At 41.2% G+C, this 19,158-nt stretch overlaps 1 protein-coding gene across 4 annotated transcripts in view; it reads right to left on the reverse strand.

Annotated features, from left to right (window-relative positions):
* The window catches only part of LOC135550136 (probable ATP-dependent RNA helicase ddx6), a 59,708-nt gene extending 41,552 nt beyond the window's left edge, over positions 1 to 18,156 (reverse strand). For 2 of the 4 annotated variants that reach the window (XM_064980652.1, XM_064980651.1), the window contains exons 1-6: positions 17,984 to 18,155; positions 15,965 to 16,929; positions 13,422 to 13,485; positions 13,201 to 13,305; positions 12,674 to 12,803; positions 2,218 to 2,364 (exon numbers count right to left, since the gene is read on the reverse strand). In XM_064980652.1, the coding sequence (XP_064836724.1) occupies positions 2,218 to 2,364; positions 12,674 to 12,803; positions 13,201 to 13,305; positions 13,422 to 13,485; positions 15,965 to 16,152 (634 nt within the window). In that variant the 5' untranslated portion in view covers positions 16,153 to 16,929; positions 17,984 to 18,155. The other 2 variants (XM_064980653.1, XM_064980654.1) reach the window with 2 other exon arrangements.
* Positions 18,157 to 19,158: the final 1,002 nt, after the last annotated feature.

The following is a 19,158-nucleotide window of genomic DNA, read 5'->3' on the forward strand; positions in this document are numbered from 1 at the left end:
AGAAGTTCAGTGAGGATCTCTGAATGATCCAATGTTGACCTAAATGACTAATGATGATAAATACAATCCACCTGTGTGTAATCAAGTCTCCGTATAAATGCACCTGTACTGTGATAGTTTCAGAGGTCCGTTAAAAGCGCAGAGAGCATCATGAAGAACAAGGAACACACCAGGCAGGTCCGAGATACTGTTGTGAAGAAGTTTAACGCCGGATTTGGATACAAAAAGATTTCCCAAGCTTTAAACATCCCAAGGAGCACTGTGCAAGCGATAATATTGAAATGGAAGGAGTATCAGACCACTGCAAATCTACCAAGACCTGGCCGTCCCTCTAAACTTTCAGCTCATACAAGGAGAAGACTGATCAGAGATGCAGCCAAGAGGCCCATGATCACTCTGGATGAACTGCAGAGATCTACAGCTGAGGTGGGAGACTCTGTCCATAGGACAACAGTCAGTCGTATATTGCACAAATCTGGCCTTTATGGAAGAGTGGCAAGAAGAAAGCTATTTCTTAAAGATATCCATAAAAAGTGTCGTTTAAAGTTTGCCACAAGCCACCTGGGAGACACACCAAACATGTGGAAGAAGGTGCTCTGGTCAGAAGAAACCAAAATTGAACTTTTTGGCAACAATGCAAAACGTTATGTTTGGCGTAAAAGCAACACAGCTCATCACGCTGAACACACCATCCCCACTGTCAAACATGGTGGTGGCAGCATCATGGTTTGGGCCTGCTTTTCTTCAGCAGGGACAGGGAAGATGGTTAAAATTGATGGGAAGATGGATGGAGCCAAATACAGGACCATTCTGGAAGAAAACCTGATGGAGTCTGCAAAAGACCTGAGACTGGGACGGAGATTTGTCTTCCAACAAGACAATGATCCAAAACATAAAGCAAAATCTACAATGGAATGGTTCAAAAATAAACATATCCAGGTGTTAGAATGGCCATGTCAAAGTCCAGACCTGAATCCAATCGAGAATCTGTGGAAAGAACTGAAAACTGCTGTTCACAAATGCTCTTCATCCAACCTCACTGAGCTCGAGCTGTTTAGCAAGGAGGAATGGGAAGAAATTTCAGTCTCTCGATGTGCAAAACTGATAGAGACATACCCCAAGCGACTTACAGCTGTAATCGCAGCAAAAGGTGGCGCTACAAAAATAAATTAACTTCAGGGGGCTGAATAATTTTGCACGCCCAATTTTTCAGTTTTTGATTTGTTAAAAAAGTTTGAAATATCCAATAAATGTCGTTCAACTTCACGATTGTGTCCCACTTGTTGATTCTTCACAAAAAAATACAGTTTTATATCTTTATGTTTGAAGCCTGAAATGTGGCAAAAGGTCGCAAAGTTCAAGGGGGCCGAATACTTTCGCAAGGCACTGTATATATATATATATATATATATATATATATATATATAGTTTGGTCTTTGAGCGCTGTACTCAGATTATTGCATGGTGTGCTTTTTCCATAAAGCTTTTTTGAAATCTGACACAGCGGTTGCATTAAGGAGAAGTATATCTTTAATTCCATGTATAACACTTGTATTTTTATCAACATTTATGATGAGTATTTCTGTAAATTGATGTGGCTCTCTGCAAAAAACGCACCAATGTAAACAGATTTTTGGATATAAATATGAACTTTTTCAAACAAAACATACATGTATTGTGTAACATGAAGTCCTATGAGTGTCATCTGATGAAGATAAGGTAATTCATTTTCTCTCTATTTCTGCTTTTTGTGACTCCTCTCTTTGGCTGGAAAAAATGGCGTTTTTTTCTGTGACTAGGTGCTGACCTAACATAGTCGCATGGTATGCTTTCGTCTTAAAGCCTTTTTGAAATCAGACACTGTGGTGGGATTAACAACAAGTTTATCTTTAAAATGGTGTATAATACTTGTATGTTTGAGGAATTTTAATTACGAGATTTCTGTTGTTTGAATTCTGACCCACTGGAATTGTAATACAGTGAATTATAAGTGAAATAATCTGTCTGTAAACAATTGTTGGAAAGATTGTGTCATGCACGAAGTAGATGTCCTAACCGACTTGCCACAACTATAGTTTGTTAACAAAAAAATGTGTGGAGTGGTTGAAAAAATAGTTTTAATGACCTAAGTGTATGTAAACATCCGACTTCAACTGTGTACGTCGCAAGACACTACTCTTGGTATGAAGTGACAATGTGATGCTGTTGGGTCTTTACCAGTCTCGTCCAGGCGCATGATGTCATCTCGCAGGTTGGTACCACCCGTGGTGGCCATGACTTTCACTCCGCCAAGGTGCTTGCTGATCTGGATACTGATCTGGCTCACCTGCAGGGCCAGCTCACGAGTGGGCACCATCACAATAGCTTGGGAGAGAGGACGAAGTGGATATGGGTAAGTATAAGAGGTATAGATAGCAAATGTGCAAGACAATGAGGTTTGACAGAGAGGGAGGGAAAAGTAGGAAGAGGGGCGCAGTAAGGCTGGGCGGTATACTGTATTTTACGATATACCGGTATTGATGCAGGGCCCGGTTTGGGTTTTTACTTTACCTTCTATAAATGGTATTTGCATAATTGGTTTGTTAAAATGACATGCTGTGCGCAATGTCCATTTTTATAGTTTACTTCGTTACTTGAGTCACCCCTCTCTGTGCTCTCTCCCTCCATTCCTCCTTCCAAACAGACCTAGCCCTGCCCCATCACCCAAGGAGCGCACCGTTGATCCTTAACCACTATAAACTTCCTTTCAGTCTGCATGGTCAATGCACCACATGCAACAATTTTGATGACAACAATGCCGTTTTCACTTTGCTTCTTAATGTAAATCCACTAACGGTCTATAATTACACCATTAGTTTGTTTCTTACATCTGCAAACAGCTAGTTTGTATTTTCTTAGCAAGTTGGGCCAAATATTGTTAGCCGCTAATGTGAATCGCTAGCTAATTAAATGAACTGTGTCAGAGCAAATTTAATTAGCTATACAGCCTGATAATGCCAGTGATGGTTTAGACCAAAATCAGAATGTTGTTTGTGCAACAGTATCTTCTAAAATCAGTGGTTCCCAAACTTTTTATAGTCCAGTATCCCTTCAAACATTCAACCTCCAGCTGCGTACCCCCTCCAGCACCAGGGTCAGCGCACTCTCAAATGTTGATTTTTGACATCATTGAAAGCCTGCCCCACACACTATACGATATTCTTATTTTTAATAAATGTGAGTTTGTCACAACCCAGCTTATGGGAAGTGACAAAGAGCTCTTATAGGACCAGGACACAAATAATCAATCATTTTGCTCTTTAACCATCTTAGATATAAAACCTTATTTGTTTATACAAAAGTGTGAATAACTCACCACAGGGTAATGAAGGGTGTGCCTGAAAGGATGCACATAATTCTGCAATGTTGGGTTGTATTTGGTGAGAGAGAGTCATTTTCCACACAGTCTGCACCTGTATTTAGTTTTCATGCTAGTGAGGGCCGAGAATCCACTCACATAAGGTACGTGGTTGCAAATGGCATAAATGTCTTAACAGCATGATTTGCCAAGGCAGAATACTCTGAGCGCAGCCCTATCTGGAAATCTGTCAGTGGCTTCTGATTAAATTACATTTTCACAGAACCGCTTGTTGCAATTTCAATGAGGCTCTCTTGTTCAGATAAGGGCAAGTGGACTGGAGGCAGGACATGAAAGGGATAACGAATCCAGTTGTTTGTGTCGTCCATTTCTGGAAAGTACCTGACGGGCCGCAACCCAGGTGGTGAGGGTAGGCAACAACATCTCCACCCCCTGCTGATCCTCAACACTGGGGCCCCACAAGGGTGCGTTCTGAGCCCTCTCCTGTACTCCCTGTTCACCCACGACTGTGTGGCCACGCACGCCTCCAACTCAATCATCAAGTTTGCGGACGACAACAGTGGTAGGCTGGATTACCAACAACGACGAGACCGGCCTACAGGGAGGAGGTGAGGGCCCTCGGAGTGTGGTGTCAGGAAAATAACCTCACACTCAACGTCAACAAAACTAAGGAGATGATTCTGGACTTCAGGAAAGCGCAGAGGGAACACCCCCCCCCTATCCACATCGATGGAACAGTACTGGAGAGGCTAGTAAGTTTTAAGTTCCTCGGCGTACACATCACAGACAAACTGAATTGGTCCACCCACACAGACAGCATCGTGAAGAAGGCGCAGCAGCGCCTCTTCAACCTCAGGAGGCTGAAGAAATTCGGCTTGTCACCAAAAGCACTCAAACTTCTACAGATGCAAAATCGACAGCATCCTGTCGGGCTGTATCACCGCCTGGTACGGCAACTGCTCCGCCCACAACCGTAAGGCTCTCCAGAGCGTAGTGAGGTCTGCACAACGCATCACCGGGGGCAAACTACCTGCCCTCCAGGACACCTACACCACCTGATGTTACAGGAAGGCCATAAAGATCATCAAGGACAACAACCACCCGAGCCACTGCCTGTTCACCCCGCTATCATCCAGAAGGCGAGGTCAGTACAGGTGCATCAAAGCTGGGACCGAGAGACTGAAAAACAGTTTCTATCTCAAGGCCATCAGACTGTTAAACAGCAACCACTAACATTGAGTGGCTACTGCCAACACACTGACTCAACTCCAGGCACTTTAATAATGGGAATTGATGGGAAATTATGTAAAATATATCACTAGCCAACAATGCTACCTAATATAATGTTTACATACGTATACATATAAGATGAATAATGTAGGGTATATACTGTACTCTATATCTACTGCATCTTATGTAATACATGTATCACTAGCCACTTTAACTATGCCACTTTGTTTACATACTCATCTCATATGTATATACTGTACTCAATACCATCTACTGTATCTTGCCTATGCCGCTCTGTACCATCACTCATTCATATATCTTTATGTACATATTCTTTATCCCCTTACACTTGTGTCTATAAGGTAGTAGTTTTGTAATTGTTAGCTAGATTACTTGTTGGTTATTACTGCATTGTCGGAACTAGAAGCACAAGCTTTTCGCTACACTCGCATTAACATCTGCTAACCATGTGTGTGTGACAAATAAAATTTGATTTTATTTAACTGCACACCCAGCTCATTCAGGTGCGTCGCTATATCACATTTGACATAGTCCGTAAGCTTGAGTTAATTTTCACACAAAATATCATACAGAGATGAGACCTGTGTGCTGTCCTTGTTAATGCAGACAACAACAAAAAAGAGCTGCAACTTCTTAAATCAGCGTCTCAATTTGGTCCCGCACATTGAATATATAGTCCCTGGAGGGTCCCTGTAATCCTAGATTCAGATCACTCAGATAGGCCAGTCGTGTGAGAAACTCGTCATCGTGCAAGTGTTCAGACAAGTGAAAGTTATGGTCAGTCAAGAACTTTAAGCTCTCAATTAAAGAAAATGTGTCAATACTTTGCCCCATGATAACCAGCACTCTTCTCTAGGCTCCCAAGTGGCGCAGCCATCCAAAGCACTGCATCTCAGTGTTAGAGGCGTCACTACAGACACCCTGGTTCGATTCCAGGCTGTATCACAACCGGCCTTGATTGGGAGCCCCATAGGGCGACGCACAATTGGCCCAGCGTCGTCCGGGTTTGGCCGGGGTGGCTGTCATTGTAAATAAAAATGTTAACTGACTTGCCTAGTTAAATAAAATGTTGTAAAAGCGTTACATGGTCGCTGCCCATATCATTGCATAGTGCAGAAAATACACTCGAGTTCAGGGGCCTTGCTTTTACAAAGTTAGCCATTTTTCACTGTATTGTCTAAAACGTCTTTCAAGCTGTCAGGCATTCCTTTGGCAGCAAGAGCCTCTCAGTGGATGCTGCAGTGTACCCAAGTGGCATTGGGAGCAACTGCTTGCACGCTCGTTACCACTCCACTGTGTCTCCCTGTCATGGCTTTCGCGCCATCAGTACAGATACCAACATAAGCAGGAGCTACGTTTGGCTCCATACGGACCATTAGTGGTATTCCCGCGAGAGAGTAATGGTTAATGTGATTGGATGTTAAATTATTTGACTAAGCTACCTGTATTTGACATTGTGGTGTTATTTCGTTGAACACTAGATGGTTCAATTTTATTTCTGGCAGTGAAACGAGGATACTCGGGTGAGAAAAAGAAAATCCTCACCCAAATGTATAGCCCCGTTGGAAGAAATAAATGGACTGTTTAAAAATGTGAGAGAATTTGTATTTATTTATTTTATTTTTTTATAAATATGAAATGTGAATCACATTTTAATTTACGTACCCCCGACGGCATTGTGCGTACCCCAGTTTAGGAATAAATCAGAGAGGAATACATGAAGCAAGAATATGTTAGCTACATGAAGTAGCTAAGAGAAAACATTCACATTCAGTGTAGCCAAAGATTATAGCATCCCCTAGGAAACAGACATTTTGGTTTCTACTCTGTCACAATAACTGCTCCCTGGCATTTTCATTTATTGTCAAGTCAAACACTGTATTCAAAGTGCCCACTATTATATTCTAACAACGGAATTAGAAGAATCTTCTATTTCCATGATTCCAAAGGTTCACCCAAGTGTTTTGCTAAAAGGTGAAATGGCAAATTCAAATAAAATGTTATTTGTCACATGCGCCGAATACAACAGGTGCAGACCTTAAGAAAAAAACTTTAAAAAGTAAGAGAAGCAGTAAATAACAATAGCGGGGCTATATACAGGGGATACCGATACAGAGTCCGCGTGTAGGGGGAGCCGGTGTCAAAGTAATATGTACATGTAGGTAGAGTTATTAAAGTGACTATGCATGCGTTAAAGTGACTAGATAATAACAGAGCAGCAGCAGTTTAGAAGGGGGGGCAATGCAAATAGTCTGGGTAGCCATTTGATAGATGTTCAGGAATCTTACGGCTTGTGGGAAGAAGCTGTTTAGAAACCTCTTGGACCTAGAATTGGCGCTCTGGTATCGCTTGCCATGCGGTTGCAGAGAGAACAGTTTATAGGGTTTATATAGTTTACAGACTAGGGTGGCTGGAGTCTGACAATTTTTAGGGCCTTCTTCTGACACTGCCTGGTATAGAAGTCCTGGATGGCAGAAAGCTTGGCCCCAGTGATGTACTGGGCCGTACGCACTACCCTCTGTAGTGCCTTGCGGTCGGAGGCCAAGCAGTTGCCGTACTAGGGTTGCATCACTGCCATCAGGATGCTCTCAATTGGGCAGCTGTACAACCTTTTGATGATCTGAGGACCCATGCCAAATCTTTTCAGTCTCCTGAGGGGGAATAGGTTTTGTCGTGCCCCCTTCACCATTATCTTGATGTGCTTGGACCACGGTAGTCTGTTGGTGATATGGACGCATAGGAACTTGAAGCTCTCAACCTGACTTCCTCCCTATAGGCCATCTCATCGGGATTGAACACGGAGTACAGGGAGGGACTGAGCACGCACCAGAGGGGCCCCCGTGTTGAGGATCAGTGTGGCAGATGTCTTGTTAGTCCAGGATCCAGTTGCAGAGGGATGTATTTAGTCCCAGGGTCCTTAGCTTAGTGATGAGCTTTGAGGGCACTATGGTGTTGAATGCTGTGCTGTAGTCAATGAATAGCATTCTCACATAGGTGTTCCTTTTGTCCAGGTGTGAAAGGGAAGTGTTGAGTGCAATAGAGATTGCATCATCTGTGAATCTGTTGGGGCAGTATGCAAATTTGAGCGGGTCTAGGGTTTCTGGGATAATGGTGTTTATGTGAGGCATGACCAGCCTTTCAACACATTTCATGGCTACAGATGTGAGTGATATGGGTAGGTAGTCATATAGGCATGTTACCTTAGTGTTCTTGGGCACAGAGACTATGGTGGTCTGCTTGAAACATGTTGGTATTACAGACTCAGGGAGAGGTTGAAAATGTCAGTGAAAACACTTGCCAGCGCATGTTCGGAGTACACATCCTGGTAAGCCGTCTGGCCCTACAGCCTTTGTGACCTGTTTGAAGGTCTTACTCACATCGTCTGCAGAGAGCGTGATCACATAGTCCTCCGGGACAGCTGATGCTCTCATGCATGTTTCAGTGTTACTTGCCTTGAAGCGAACATAAAAGTAATTTAGCTTATCTGGTAGGCTTGTGTCACTGGGCAGTTCTCGATGACGTCGTCCCCACAGTGACTGTACGTACACACCCCAACCAGAAGCCATGAATACAGGCAACATTCGCACTGAGCTAAAGGGTAGAGCTGCCGCTTTCAAGGAGCGGGACTGTAGAGTGCATTATCCTCATGATTCTTGTAATGAAAGTGTTTGCCCTGACACTCTCCTAGTCGTCTCTCCCACTTTGCTCCAGGGGAAAATAAATAAATAAATGCATCCTGGATTGCATAAATGTCAAAATCCACATTTTGGGAAAAATTGTTATCCTCTGTAATACTTGTTGTTACAACTGGAGAGGTTCTCAGATTTCTGTATGTAGATGTTTTATTTCTCAACTGAATTTTGATCTCTATAGCAAAATATTTGATATGGTTTGAGATACGGAGAGCACATTGGCCATTGCGAGTGCATGGCTACGACAGCTAAGTTTATTTAGGGCATTACATTTACAGTCAGATTAATATGGCTATTACCAGTGGGTATTACATTTAAGTTAGCAATCTAGCTAATGTGTTTTGAGTTTCCACTTAAGTGGTGAATTACATGCTGACAAGACAGCTCGCATGCGATCAGGAAACACAGGTTAAAATATCAAAATGAACTCTGAACCAACGACATAAATTTGGGGACAGGTCAAAAAGTAAACATGTATGGCAATTTAGCTACCTAGCTTGCGGTTGCTAGATGATTTGTCCTGGAATATAAACATTGGGTTGTTAATTTACCTGAAATGCACAAGGTAAATTTAGTTAGTTTCTAGTAATCTCTCCTCCTTCAGTGCTCTTCTTTGGACTTTCTATGGCGGTTAGCAAGCAACTTTAAAAGGTGCATACCACCAACTGGACTGGAGTGTGGACCTCAGTTCATCTTTCAATCACTACGTGGGTATATGCTCCTAAAAACCAATGAGGAGATGGGAGAGGCAGGACTTGCAGCGCATCAAGCGTCACAAATAATATCAAGTTTGAGTTTAGTGCCGAGCTACACAGACGCTCACGAGCAGTGCAATGATTAAATAATGTGTAAATGTCATTTTGCGTCGCTCACACATGCGAGCGGTGTGGTCAGCATGTTAGCCCCAAACAGCCTATATTAGTGCACATAAACATGTAGGCAAATTAATATCTATTGAACAAAAAAACTGGAGTACTATTTTAACAGTAAAACCTAATTGTCAACTAAGAATTCATGACTATCACTGGATTAGGTTGTACATCAATATCTTGAATCATGCATTCCTGCTTAAACAGGAACACATGATAAAAACGTATAACTTAGACTACTGAGATGGTATTTAACACTTCAATAAAGCACTGCGAAAGACAACCCAAAAATGATATTGCGGGATGAAAGATTGGTGCGACCAAGTCATGGCCCGCTGCCACCAAATGAAAAAGTTAATGGCACCAGTAGGGCTGCTGCGGTGACGTATTACTTCCACACTGGCAGTCATGACGGCAGTAAAATTCCATGTGACCTCTGAGTCATGGTTCTCTCTTCTTACGCACACTGGACATGCATTGGTAAAACAACTTGCTAACGATCATCACGTCGCTAATGGCCTGGTAGTCAGGGCTCTATTGTCCCTCTAACCCAGGTGCGTGGTATGAAATAACTATAGTAGCCTACCCGGGTGGCTTGAAAAACAAACCGGAGGGAAAGCGGCCTCCAACCGCTTTTCGAGTGCATATGGATTACTTATTTTTTTCCCCTGCCAATTTGATAATGGGCCATTCTAAATCGAAACCAATTTGACATATTAGTAAAGATTAAATTGAGAATAGTCAGATGGGTGAAAATATGATCACTTGATGAGAGAACAGTGTTTGCAACCTTTCTCAAATCAATAGCCTATGCAGGGCAAGACATGCAACTTTTTGCTTTTAACTTGTCGGAAAGCTCAAGTCACACCCCCCCCACAACAAAAGGTCTAACACCATTGGCCAAAAAGGTGACTGAAAATTGTGTTGTATGATGCAAGGAACCTCTTCAGGAAATAACATTCATTATTATCACTGGTATTGTGGCCTTGAGTAAGGCTAGGCCTGCACACCCAGTAGCTCTCCTGGAGGATGGTTGGTCACCCTGCAACATTACAACTAGGGATGCACAATATATCGTTGAAGATATCGTAATCGGATAGGTAAAACTGCCAACATCGGCCCGATGTCTAGTTAACTGCCCAATGTGCAAAACGATGTCAAACCGTGCATACCTATATAACGTAAGTACATGACGTAATGACGCCACAAATTTTGCGCTCCACGTGCAACACAACCTAGCCCACAATGTATGCTGTGTAGATCGAGCAGTCAACAAGTCGAGCAGCCATTTGAAACAGTAAGAAATTTTCAGCGAGAGAACTCAAAGGCTTAATCCATTAAAGCCAAGGTAATGGAATTCATTACCCTTGACAATCAACTATTCTCTGTCGTGGGTGATGTTGGCTTTCGCCAACTGGTCGAGCACTGGTACACAATACCAAGTGCTCTATTTTTCAGATGTTGTCCTACCGGAGTTAAACAGTAATCGTGTCACTGCTATTAACTTCACGACTGACATTTGGACCAGTGATATTAGCCCCATGAGCATTCCGAGTCTGACAGCACAGTGGGTTTTCAAGGATTTTGTACTGAGGAAAGTTGTATTTCATGCCCATGAATGTGCTGGTTGTCATAGCGTTGCTGCCATTTCAATGGCATTTGAGAACATGTTTGAAACATGAACACACTATCTAGCTCCATTCGAACAACTGACTAGAGAAATAAGCTCATCAACTGCGCCTGCAGCAGATGTGATACCCTCTGTCATGGCATTGAAACGCCTGCTGAACAAAACTGCCGTCACAGACTGTGAACAAGCAATTCAGTGGCATTCTCTTTACTGTGCCACCACCATGCTCGATGCTATGTACAAGGATGGCTACTTTGATGCAGACAAGGAACAGGCTTTACGTGAAATGTTACAGACCCAGCTGGATAAGATGGAAACGGACACAGTAACCATGCGCACCGAGGAAGAGGCGCCACGGACAGACAGAGCTGAAACTTCACCACTTGACATGTATGATGAAATCCTGCTTGAGAATGAAATGACTGAACAACAAAACAGCACAGCAAGTGAAAGAAATAAGTTTTGATTATGTTTTCTGGTAATGGGGACATACGTAAATGCCAACAAAATAACTTTTTGGTCAGTGTGGTGTGTGTGTAACCTTTATTTAACTAGGCAAGTCAGTTAAGAACAAATTCTTATTTACAATGACAGCCTACCCCGGCCAAACCTGGATGACGCTGGGCCAATTGCGAAGCCGTCCTATGGGACTCCCAATCATGTGATACAGCCTAGATTCAAACCAGGGACTGTAGTGACGCCTCTTGCACTGAGATGCAGTGCCTTAGACCGCTGCATCCATGTGTGTGTGAACAATTTCACTGTACTAGAATGCTTAAAAATGCCACAAACTTTATATATCGGTATCAGTTTTTTTTTTGGCAAGGAAAATATCTGAATCGGCCAAAAATGTCATATCGGTGCATCACTAATTACAACCAAATACTTTCCATGTCTTTATAAAAAATAATTCCCTCAATGAACTAGGGATCAGATGGCTAAGGTGGACGAGGTAGCTGTCTAAGCTGTTTATCTATTTGTAAAGGTTAAAATATTCAGTGTTCAGGGGAGATCTTGAAAGCATAACAGTTACTTGTCAATTAGGCTATTCTAGGAATATTTTTGTAACTTTGTCAGAATTACATAGCCAGTATTGAATAGAGGAAAATCCTAGCCAATTTCAGCGCTTGAGAGACTTTCATAACTGGAGTATGCAGCATTGGTTTCATCAACTGTGCGCCCCTACCAACTGCATGTCGGCCATTTGTGATTATACACGAGTGGCGGTGGAAAGTTATTTTAGGACATGACAATGATATTAATACATGCTAATAGCTAAATAGTTAACTAGCAAGAACCAGCCAAACTACACTATTAGTTTGTAACATATCAATTGCCCATGCTGAGCAAATGTAATTTATCTCGCAACAGCTTACTGGCACACGCAGATGATGCACATACCATGACTTTTCCTGGACTTTCATTGCTGACCAAAAATGAGCTATAATTTATAACTAAATTCATGCTATTCTGTGAAATTGGTCCACAGGTCTACAAAAGTTGCCCATCCCTGGCCTATGGCATGGTGCATAGCCAGATAACATACAGTAGGCCAACTCATTCTGTTCTTCTGAAATACATTTTCTTTATATCATGTTTCTTTAGACCCGCCTAAAATAATGGATGTATTGTGATGGTGTATATCAAATTGATGTATTACTTTTTAAAACATAAGGCAGCTTTTGTATGCGGAGGCCAGGAGATGCTAAATGTGTTTATGTTAATTAAAAGTCCATTACTGTGAGACCGGTTGTCTTTATGACCGCCACAGCCCTAAGTACCAGGGGAAAATGTTAGCCTGGAGCCGTGAGTAGTAGAGATAAGTAGAGTAAAAAAAAAGAGGGAAAGAGTAATGTGAAGCGCCTCATCTCACCCTGTATATAATCCTTCTTCAGGTCTATTCTCTCCAGCATGGGGATGAGGTAGGCCCCACTCTTCCCTGTTCCATTCTTGGCTCGGGCCAGGATGTCTCGTCCTGACAAGGCTATGGGAATGCTCTCCTCCTGAAAGGAGACAAACTCTGGTTTAACATATTGTAGCACAAAAAAAAAACATGGCTATTGTCAAAATTTTTAACATTATCACTATGACAAACTACCAAAAGTCAAGACTTCAGTTATGCAGAACTTTAAAGACTTTAAAGTCCAGGATCTTAAGTTCAACAAATTCTTAACATGTCATATGAAATGGATGATGTAGTACACAAAAACGGGGACCTGTTATGGCTCGTGAGCACCACTCAAAACTATTGGCTGAAATGATACAAAAGTTCAGGCGCATCACATTAAAGTAGCTATATAAAAGTTATAGGCATCAGAAACAGGAGCCAATTTACAGCAAGGGAATCCCCCAGTTTCAAAGGTGATTGGTGGGCAGAGAAGCTCCCAGTGAGTGTCGTACCTGGATAGGGGAGGGCTTCTCCCAGCCCATCTCAAAAATGCCCATCAGGAGCTCCCGTTTCAGACAGTAGTCCTCAAACTCATTTCCCTTAGTGGATGTTACATCCTGGGACACAGCAAAGAAGAGGTTAGACATCAGAAGTACCAGATTTGATTAAAATTACACTGGGAAAATCCTGTGAGTTTGTGAAACAATGCATGCTGCATTGTACCATGACTTACAGAGGTTCTGACTCTAGTGTCTTTGGGAGGGAGCTGTAGGCTCTTTTTCCAGTCATCTCCAAATCTGATGAAGGGCACCAATGAGAAGAGTGCAATTAACCAGTTAAATGCACCCGAAAATGTCATCTATGTAATCCCAAAAAATGTGGGACCTCAAGTGACAACAAAAAAGTTGTCACTTGAGGACACAAGCTAAAGTACAAATATGATAAAAATGAAATGTGATGTATTTCCTATTCAAAACTGTATTAATAAGGCTTGAAATGACATGTTTCTAAATATAGTATTATCAAATTATAAAACCAGCATCTATAAGATTTAATCTTCCTTATACAGTCGGGTCCATAAATATTTGGACATTGACCAAGTTACTATTATTTAGCTGTCTACCACAGCATATTGGAGTTGAAATTAAATAATGAATATGAGTTGAAAGTGCAGACTTTCAGATTTAATTTGAGGGTACTTACATCCAAAATCGGGTGAACAGTGTTGGAATTACAGCACTTTTTATACGTGGTTGTCCCCTTTTTAAGGGACCAAAAGTAATTGGACAATTGGCTGCTCAGCTGTTCCATGGCCAGGTGTGTGTTATTCCCTCATTAGTTAATTTACAAGTAAGCAGATTTTTAAAAAAGTCTCGAGTTGATTTCAAGTATGGCATCTGCAATCTGTTGCCGTTTACCCTCAATATGAAGTCCAAAGAGTCATCACTGCCAGTGACGCAAGCCATCATTAGGCTGAAATCAAAACAAACCAATCAGAGAGACAGCAAAAACATTAAGCGTGGCCAAGTCAACTATTTGGTACATTCTTAAAAAGAAAGAACGCACTGGTGAGCTCAGGAACACCAAAAGGTCTGGAAGATCACAGAAAACAGTGGTGGATGACAGAATAATTATTTCCCTGGTGAAGAAAAAACCCTTCACAAAAGTTGGCCAGATCAAGAATACCCTCAGGCGTATCTGTGTCAGTCAACAATCAAGAGAAGACTTCACCAGAGTAAATACAGAAGGTTTACCAAAAGGTGTAAACCATTGGTAAGCCTAAAAAAAAAGAATAGCAGATTAGAGTTTGCCAAAAAACATTCAAAAATAAAATAAATACATGTACATTTCTGGAACATCATCCTATGGACAAAGATCAATTTGTACCAGAATGATGGGAAGAGTATGGAGAGGAGAAGGTACTGCCCATGATCCGAAGCATACCATCTCATCTGTGACGCACGGTGGAGGTAGTGTTATGGCGTGGGCATGTATGACTGCCAATGGAATTGGTTCCCTTGTATTTATTGACGTGACTGCTGACAAAGCAGCAGGATGAATTCTGAAGTGTTTAGGGCTAAAGTATCTGCTCAGATTCAGCCAAATGCTTCATAACTCATTGGACGGTGGTGGAGGTAGTGCAGATGGACAATGACCCGAGGCATTCTGTGAAAGCAACCCAATACTTTAAGGAAAATAAGTGGTATGTTCCGTAATGGCCAAGTCAATCACCTGAATCCAATTTAGCATCCATTTCACTTGAAGGCAAAACGCCCCAAGAACAAGCAGGAACTGAAGACAGCTGCAGTAAAGGCCTGGCAGAGCATCACCAGGGAAGAAACCCAGAATCTAGTAATGTCTATGGGTTCCAGACTTCAGGCAATCATTGAATACAAAGGATTTGCAACCAAGTATTAAAACTCACAATTTAATTTATGATTGTTCGTTTGTCCAATTACTTTTGAGCCCCTAAAATTGGGGGGCTATGTATATATATAAAAAAGTAATTTCTACACGGTTCATACAATAATTGACAAAACCCTTCAATTAAAAACGAAGTCTACACTTAAAGCACATGTTGATTGTTTCCTTTCAAAACCATTGTGGCGGCGTACAGAGCCAAAATTATGCAGTGTCAGTCCAAATGCTTATGGACCTGACTAACTAAAATACATATTTGTATGTTTAGTGGGGAATATATAGATGTGTATATTTTCTAAAGGTCCCTCTTGATCAGAATGTCTGCCCCCATCGCTGTGAAGACCTCAGATCTCTAAAATCTGAAATGTAGATGAATGGCTACAAATCGATCTCTGAATGTGCTACCGTGATGAAACCACTCAGTCCTGCTGCACTACGACGTAATGACTGCAGGCATGTGTGATGTAGGGTTCAACCAGAAGTTAATGGACAGTCAGAAGAGCGAATTAAATGGTAGAAGAGACATCCCAGCTTCAAGTGGTTTCAGATGTCACATCCTGCATCAAACAGGCTCAGAAAACAACAGTGTCCGTGGGAACCAGGGCTATTGCTCAACGCAAGCCATTTTGATCCATGGTATCCACAGAGCAATTTATAAGTGAAAATGTTGGTCGTAACCGGTACCAGAACCATGCAGGTCTTCTAAGAGAACATTAAGAAAACACCTGAACACACTCACTGCTGATGTAAAAAAAAACTAAAACTCTACTAGGTAATCACTTGGTATGAAAGTAAAATATACTATAAGTGCAGCACACAATTGGGGTGAAACAGGTGTGTAAGAGAAATGTGTACCTAATGCCAGTTCCCTCCAGGGAAGCACCTGCTTTCTGGGGTACACCTACAGCCTTGCTTAACAGAGAGCCCAGGACGAGGGCTCCTGATTGAGGAGAGGCCGGTTTAGGCACCCCCCTAAGCTGACCGTTCTGCTTGTTCAGTCCCATGCCGATAGGGCCAAGGTTCTCCGTTCTTGCGGATGCCATGTCGTTCCTTTGTTTTTACTCTCAAAGATTTACGTCTTACCCTCCCTTAGCTTTTTCTTCCTTTTCTTAAAAAGCCTCTTCGAAAGTAGATGTCTAAAAAAAGCATTCAACAATATTCTCCATTATTTTTAGTCCAAAGCTTTTACAACAGAAGTATATTTGTAGTTCTTTCATACACACACGTGCAGATAAGTCCCCTTCAGAGTTTACTGACGTATGAAAAGTCTTAACACAAGAGCTCTTCCAAATGAAGAGCTATATGCATTCAAATGCATAAATATTTTATACCTGCACACAATATTTTAAAAATGGTATGTAAACAAGTCCTGCAATAGAACTGCTAAGACAATTTGAACCGAGAGAATAGTATCAGTAATATAATCTTTGTTCAAAAGTTAAATCTCTTTCTTTGATTAAACATTTCCTTGCTTTGCGTCGAGTCCCTTTGAATTGCGCAACATCGATGTCCTTGTAAATGGTTTTTCAAACCTTTGTACAAATATTTATCCAAAATGATATGGTCCTTATTGTTCAATATTTGTTTTCCACTCTGTGTGTATATACATGTCCATCCACATGTGAAAGTAGTTTCCTGATGTTGAAAATCAAATAAAGGGTAATTGTAGACCAAAACGCAAAACAGCTTTATGATCCCCTCTGTCTGTCCTGTTTGTTTCAGCTGGGTCTCCCTCCTCTCTTGTTGACACCACAGGTCTTCTGTCAAAGTGTGTAGCTTTGTGTGCGAGTCAGGCGGTATTCAGCTCAAGCCTGTGTCACCTGACAGGAAGAAGGAACAATTGATTTAGTAGTCAGGATGAACACTATATAGGCCAAGCCCTAGACTTTGCTTTAAAACTTAATACAATGTAGAATAGATGCCCAAACATTTTGTTCAAGTATTTGGCTGGCAGGCGTGTTGGCTCGGTGGATCAGTCTGTAGTGTATTCCAGTCAACTCGTGTAGGGCATGACCACAGATGACAAGAGTTGCCTACACAACAAGCGCATACAGTTAGGGACCAGATCATAGACGTGCGAAACTTCAGGCTATAACGTCAACAGAATGTGGGACCCATCGAAACGTTATAACGTGCAAAGTTTGAAATTACTTTGAAGATATTAGAAGCATCTGCATTTAAATGAAAGTTAAGTCCAAATGTATGGACAATTTAATTTAAAACAAGTAACTGGCATAACGTTAGCTACGAAAATGAATAGTTAGATGCGACCTACCTAGCTAGCCAAATAACGTTAGTAGCTATGCTAGCACTGACATTCAATGCAAGTTAGCTAATTTTATAGCTAGAAAACTGATCGAACAACAGGGGTGCCCTTCTAGGCCAATAAAGATAGGAAGTCAGCTAATGTTCCAGTCAGTAACAGTTAGCTTCGGGCGCGATTTGATTTAGTGCGACAAAGGCCACTCATATTGCCAACTTTAGAGGAAGATATTTAGTTAGCCAGTTAACTTTACCATCTTGCTAGCGTTAGCTAGCTACTGACGTTACGTTAGCCACGTCAGCTTTGACGAAAACATGCAAGTTGGCTAACGTAGCTACATAACAGTACTGTAAATACTCATTTATTTAGCCAGCATTACATCACAGATGAAAGTGGTTATATATGATTTATTTATATAATGCCAGGTTAACGTTATAGTTAATTGCCATTAGCCAGCTAGCTCGCTATCTAGCCAGTTTCGTCAATTTGGATGGCTACCGGGCAGTCGTTTTCAATGTCTGACAGGATTAGCTAGCTTGCCTAGCGAAAGTCGACTCATTTGAAATATTTATAGCGAATGCAAATTGTACATGAAAGACCGAAACATTCACCTTACTCTCCCTCTGATGTTATATATCACATTTTTTTGCGGCAGATCAACACTTTATCGTTAGATTACATTCACTCCAAATAAACCGTCTCTATTGTGTTAGTTCTTGCTAATTCAACATGGTCGCATTCTTCTTCGTCCTCTCCGATTGAAATCACATGCCGTTTCAAAACGATGCTGCCATCTACTATTGCAATACGATACCTACACAGCATCATCTCCACACAGATATTATATATGGAATATTCGGGATATATTGTATAAAAATACTTCTTTGTTTTTAGAATATTGGTTCCGAAATAATATCCTATTGGTGAGCCAACTGGTAAATGCAGAGGGTATTTTACTCAGTTATAAGGAATTCTTATCACTTTACAAGGTCCCTGTAACACCTAAAGATTTTGCAATTGTTTTAGATGCCATTCCCTCAGGTGTTGCTTTTTTTAAAATTCAGGAATGTGAATACGCCTACCTTCCGTTGACCCTGTTGACTCATCAGTAGGAAAGATGTGTTTCTCTTTTGGTCCATTCAACAACAGAGCAATACGAACCTTGTTTCAGGGGGATGTTGTATCTATCTATACCTTATGTCATGCCTTATTGGAATGGATTTATTGATCATATCTGTTGGTAAAAAGTGTGGATGTTGCCACACACATACCTCGTTGATAACAAATTAAGGAAGTTTTCTTATCATTATTCATACATTTTATCCTGCCAACCACTCACTATATGAAGAAGTTTAAGGAAAACATCAACTCAAATTGCTCCTTTTGTAATGACCACCCAGAAACAGTGTTGCATCTTTTTTGTCATTGTATTCATGTAAGAAAACTGTGGCAAGACATCAGTAGATTTATAATTTATGAAGATCTTACACAATTGTGGAGAGATGTACTGCTTGGATTCTTTACCTACGATAGAAATAAGCTGAAACATTTTTATGTAATTAATTTCATTATTATTTTTGCCAAATTTCATATTCACAAATGTAGATTTACAAACAAAAAAATCACATTTTCTTACCTTACAAAAATAAATTGAACTGTATTTTAAGACAATTAAATACTCTACTAACAAAAAAGCTGTTAGAATAATGAATGCATAACCCTTAATTAAGGTCCTTGTGTAATGTGATATTGTAACCCCTAGTCCCGCCCCTAGCCCCGATTGTCC

This window comes from Oncorhynchus masou, chromosome 12 (assembly GCF_036934945.1).
Source record: "Oncorhynchus masou masou isolate Uvic2021 chromosome 12, UVic_Omas_1.1, whole genome shotgun sequence".
Taxonomy (NCBI): domain Eukaryota; kingdom Metazoa; phylum Chordata; class Actinopteri; order Salmoniformes; family Salmonidae; genus Oncorhynchus; species Oncorhynchus masou.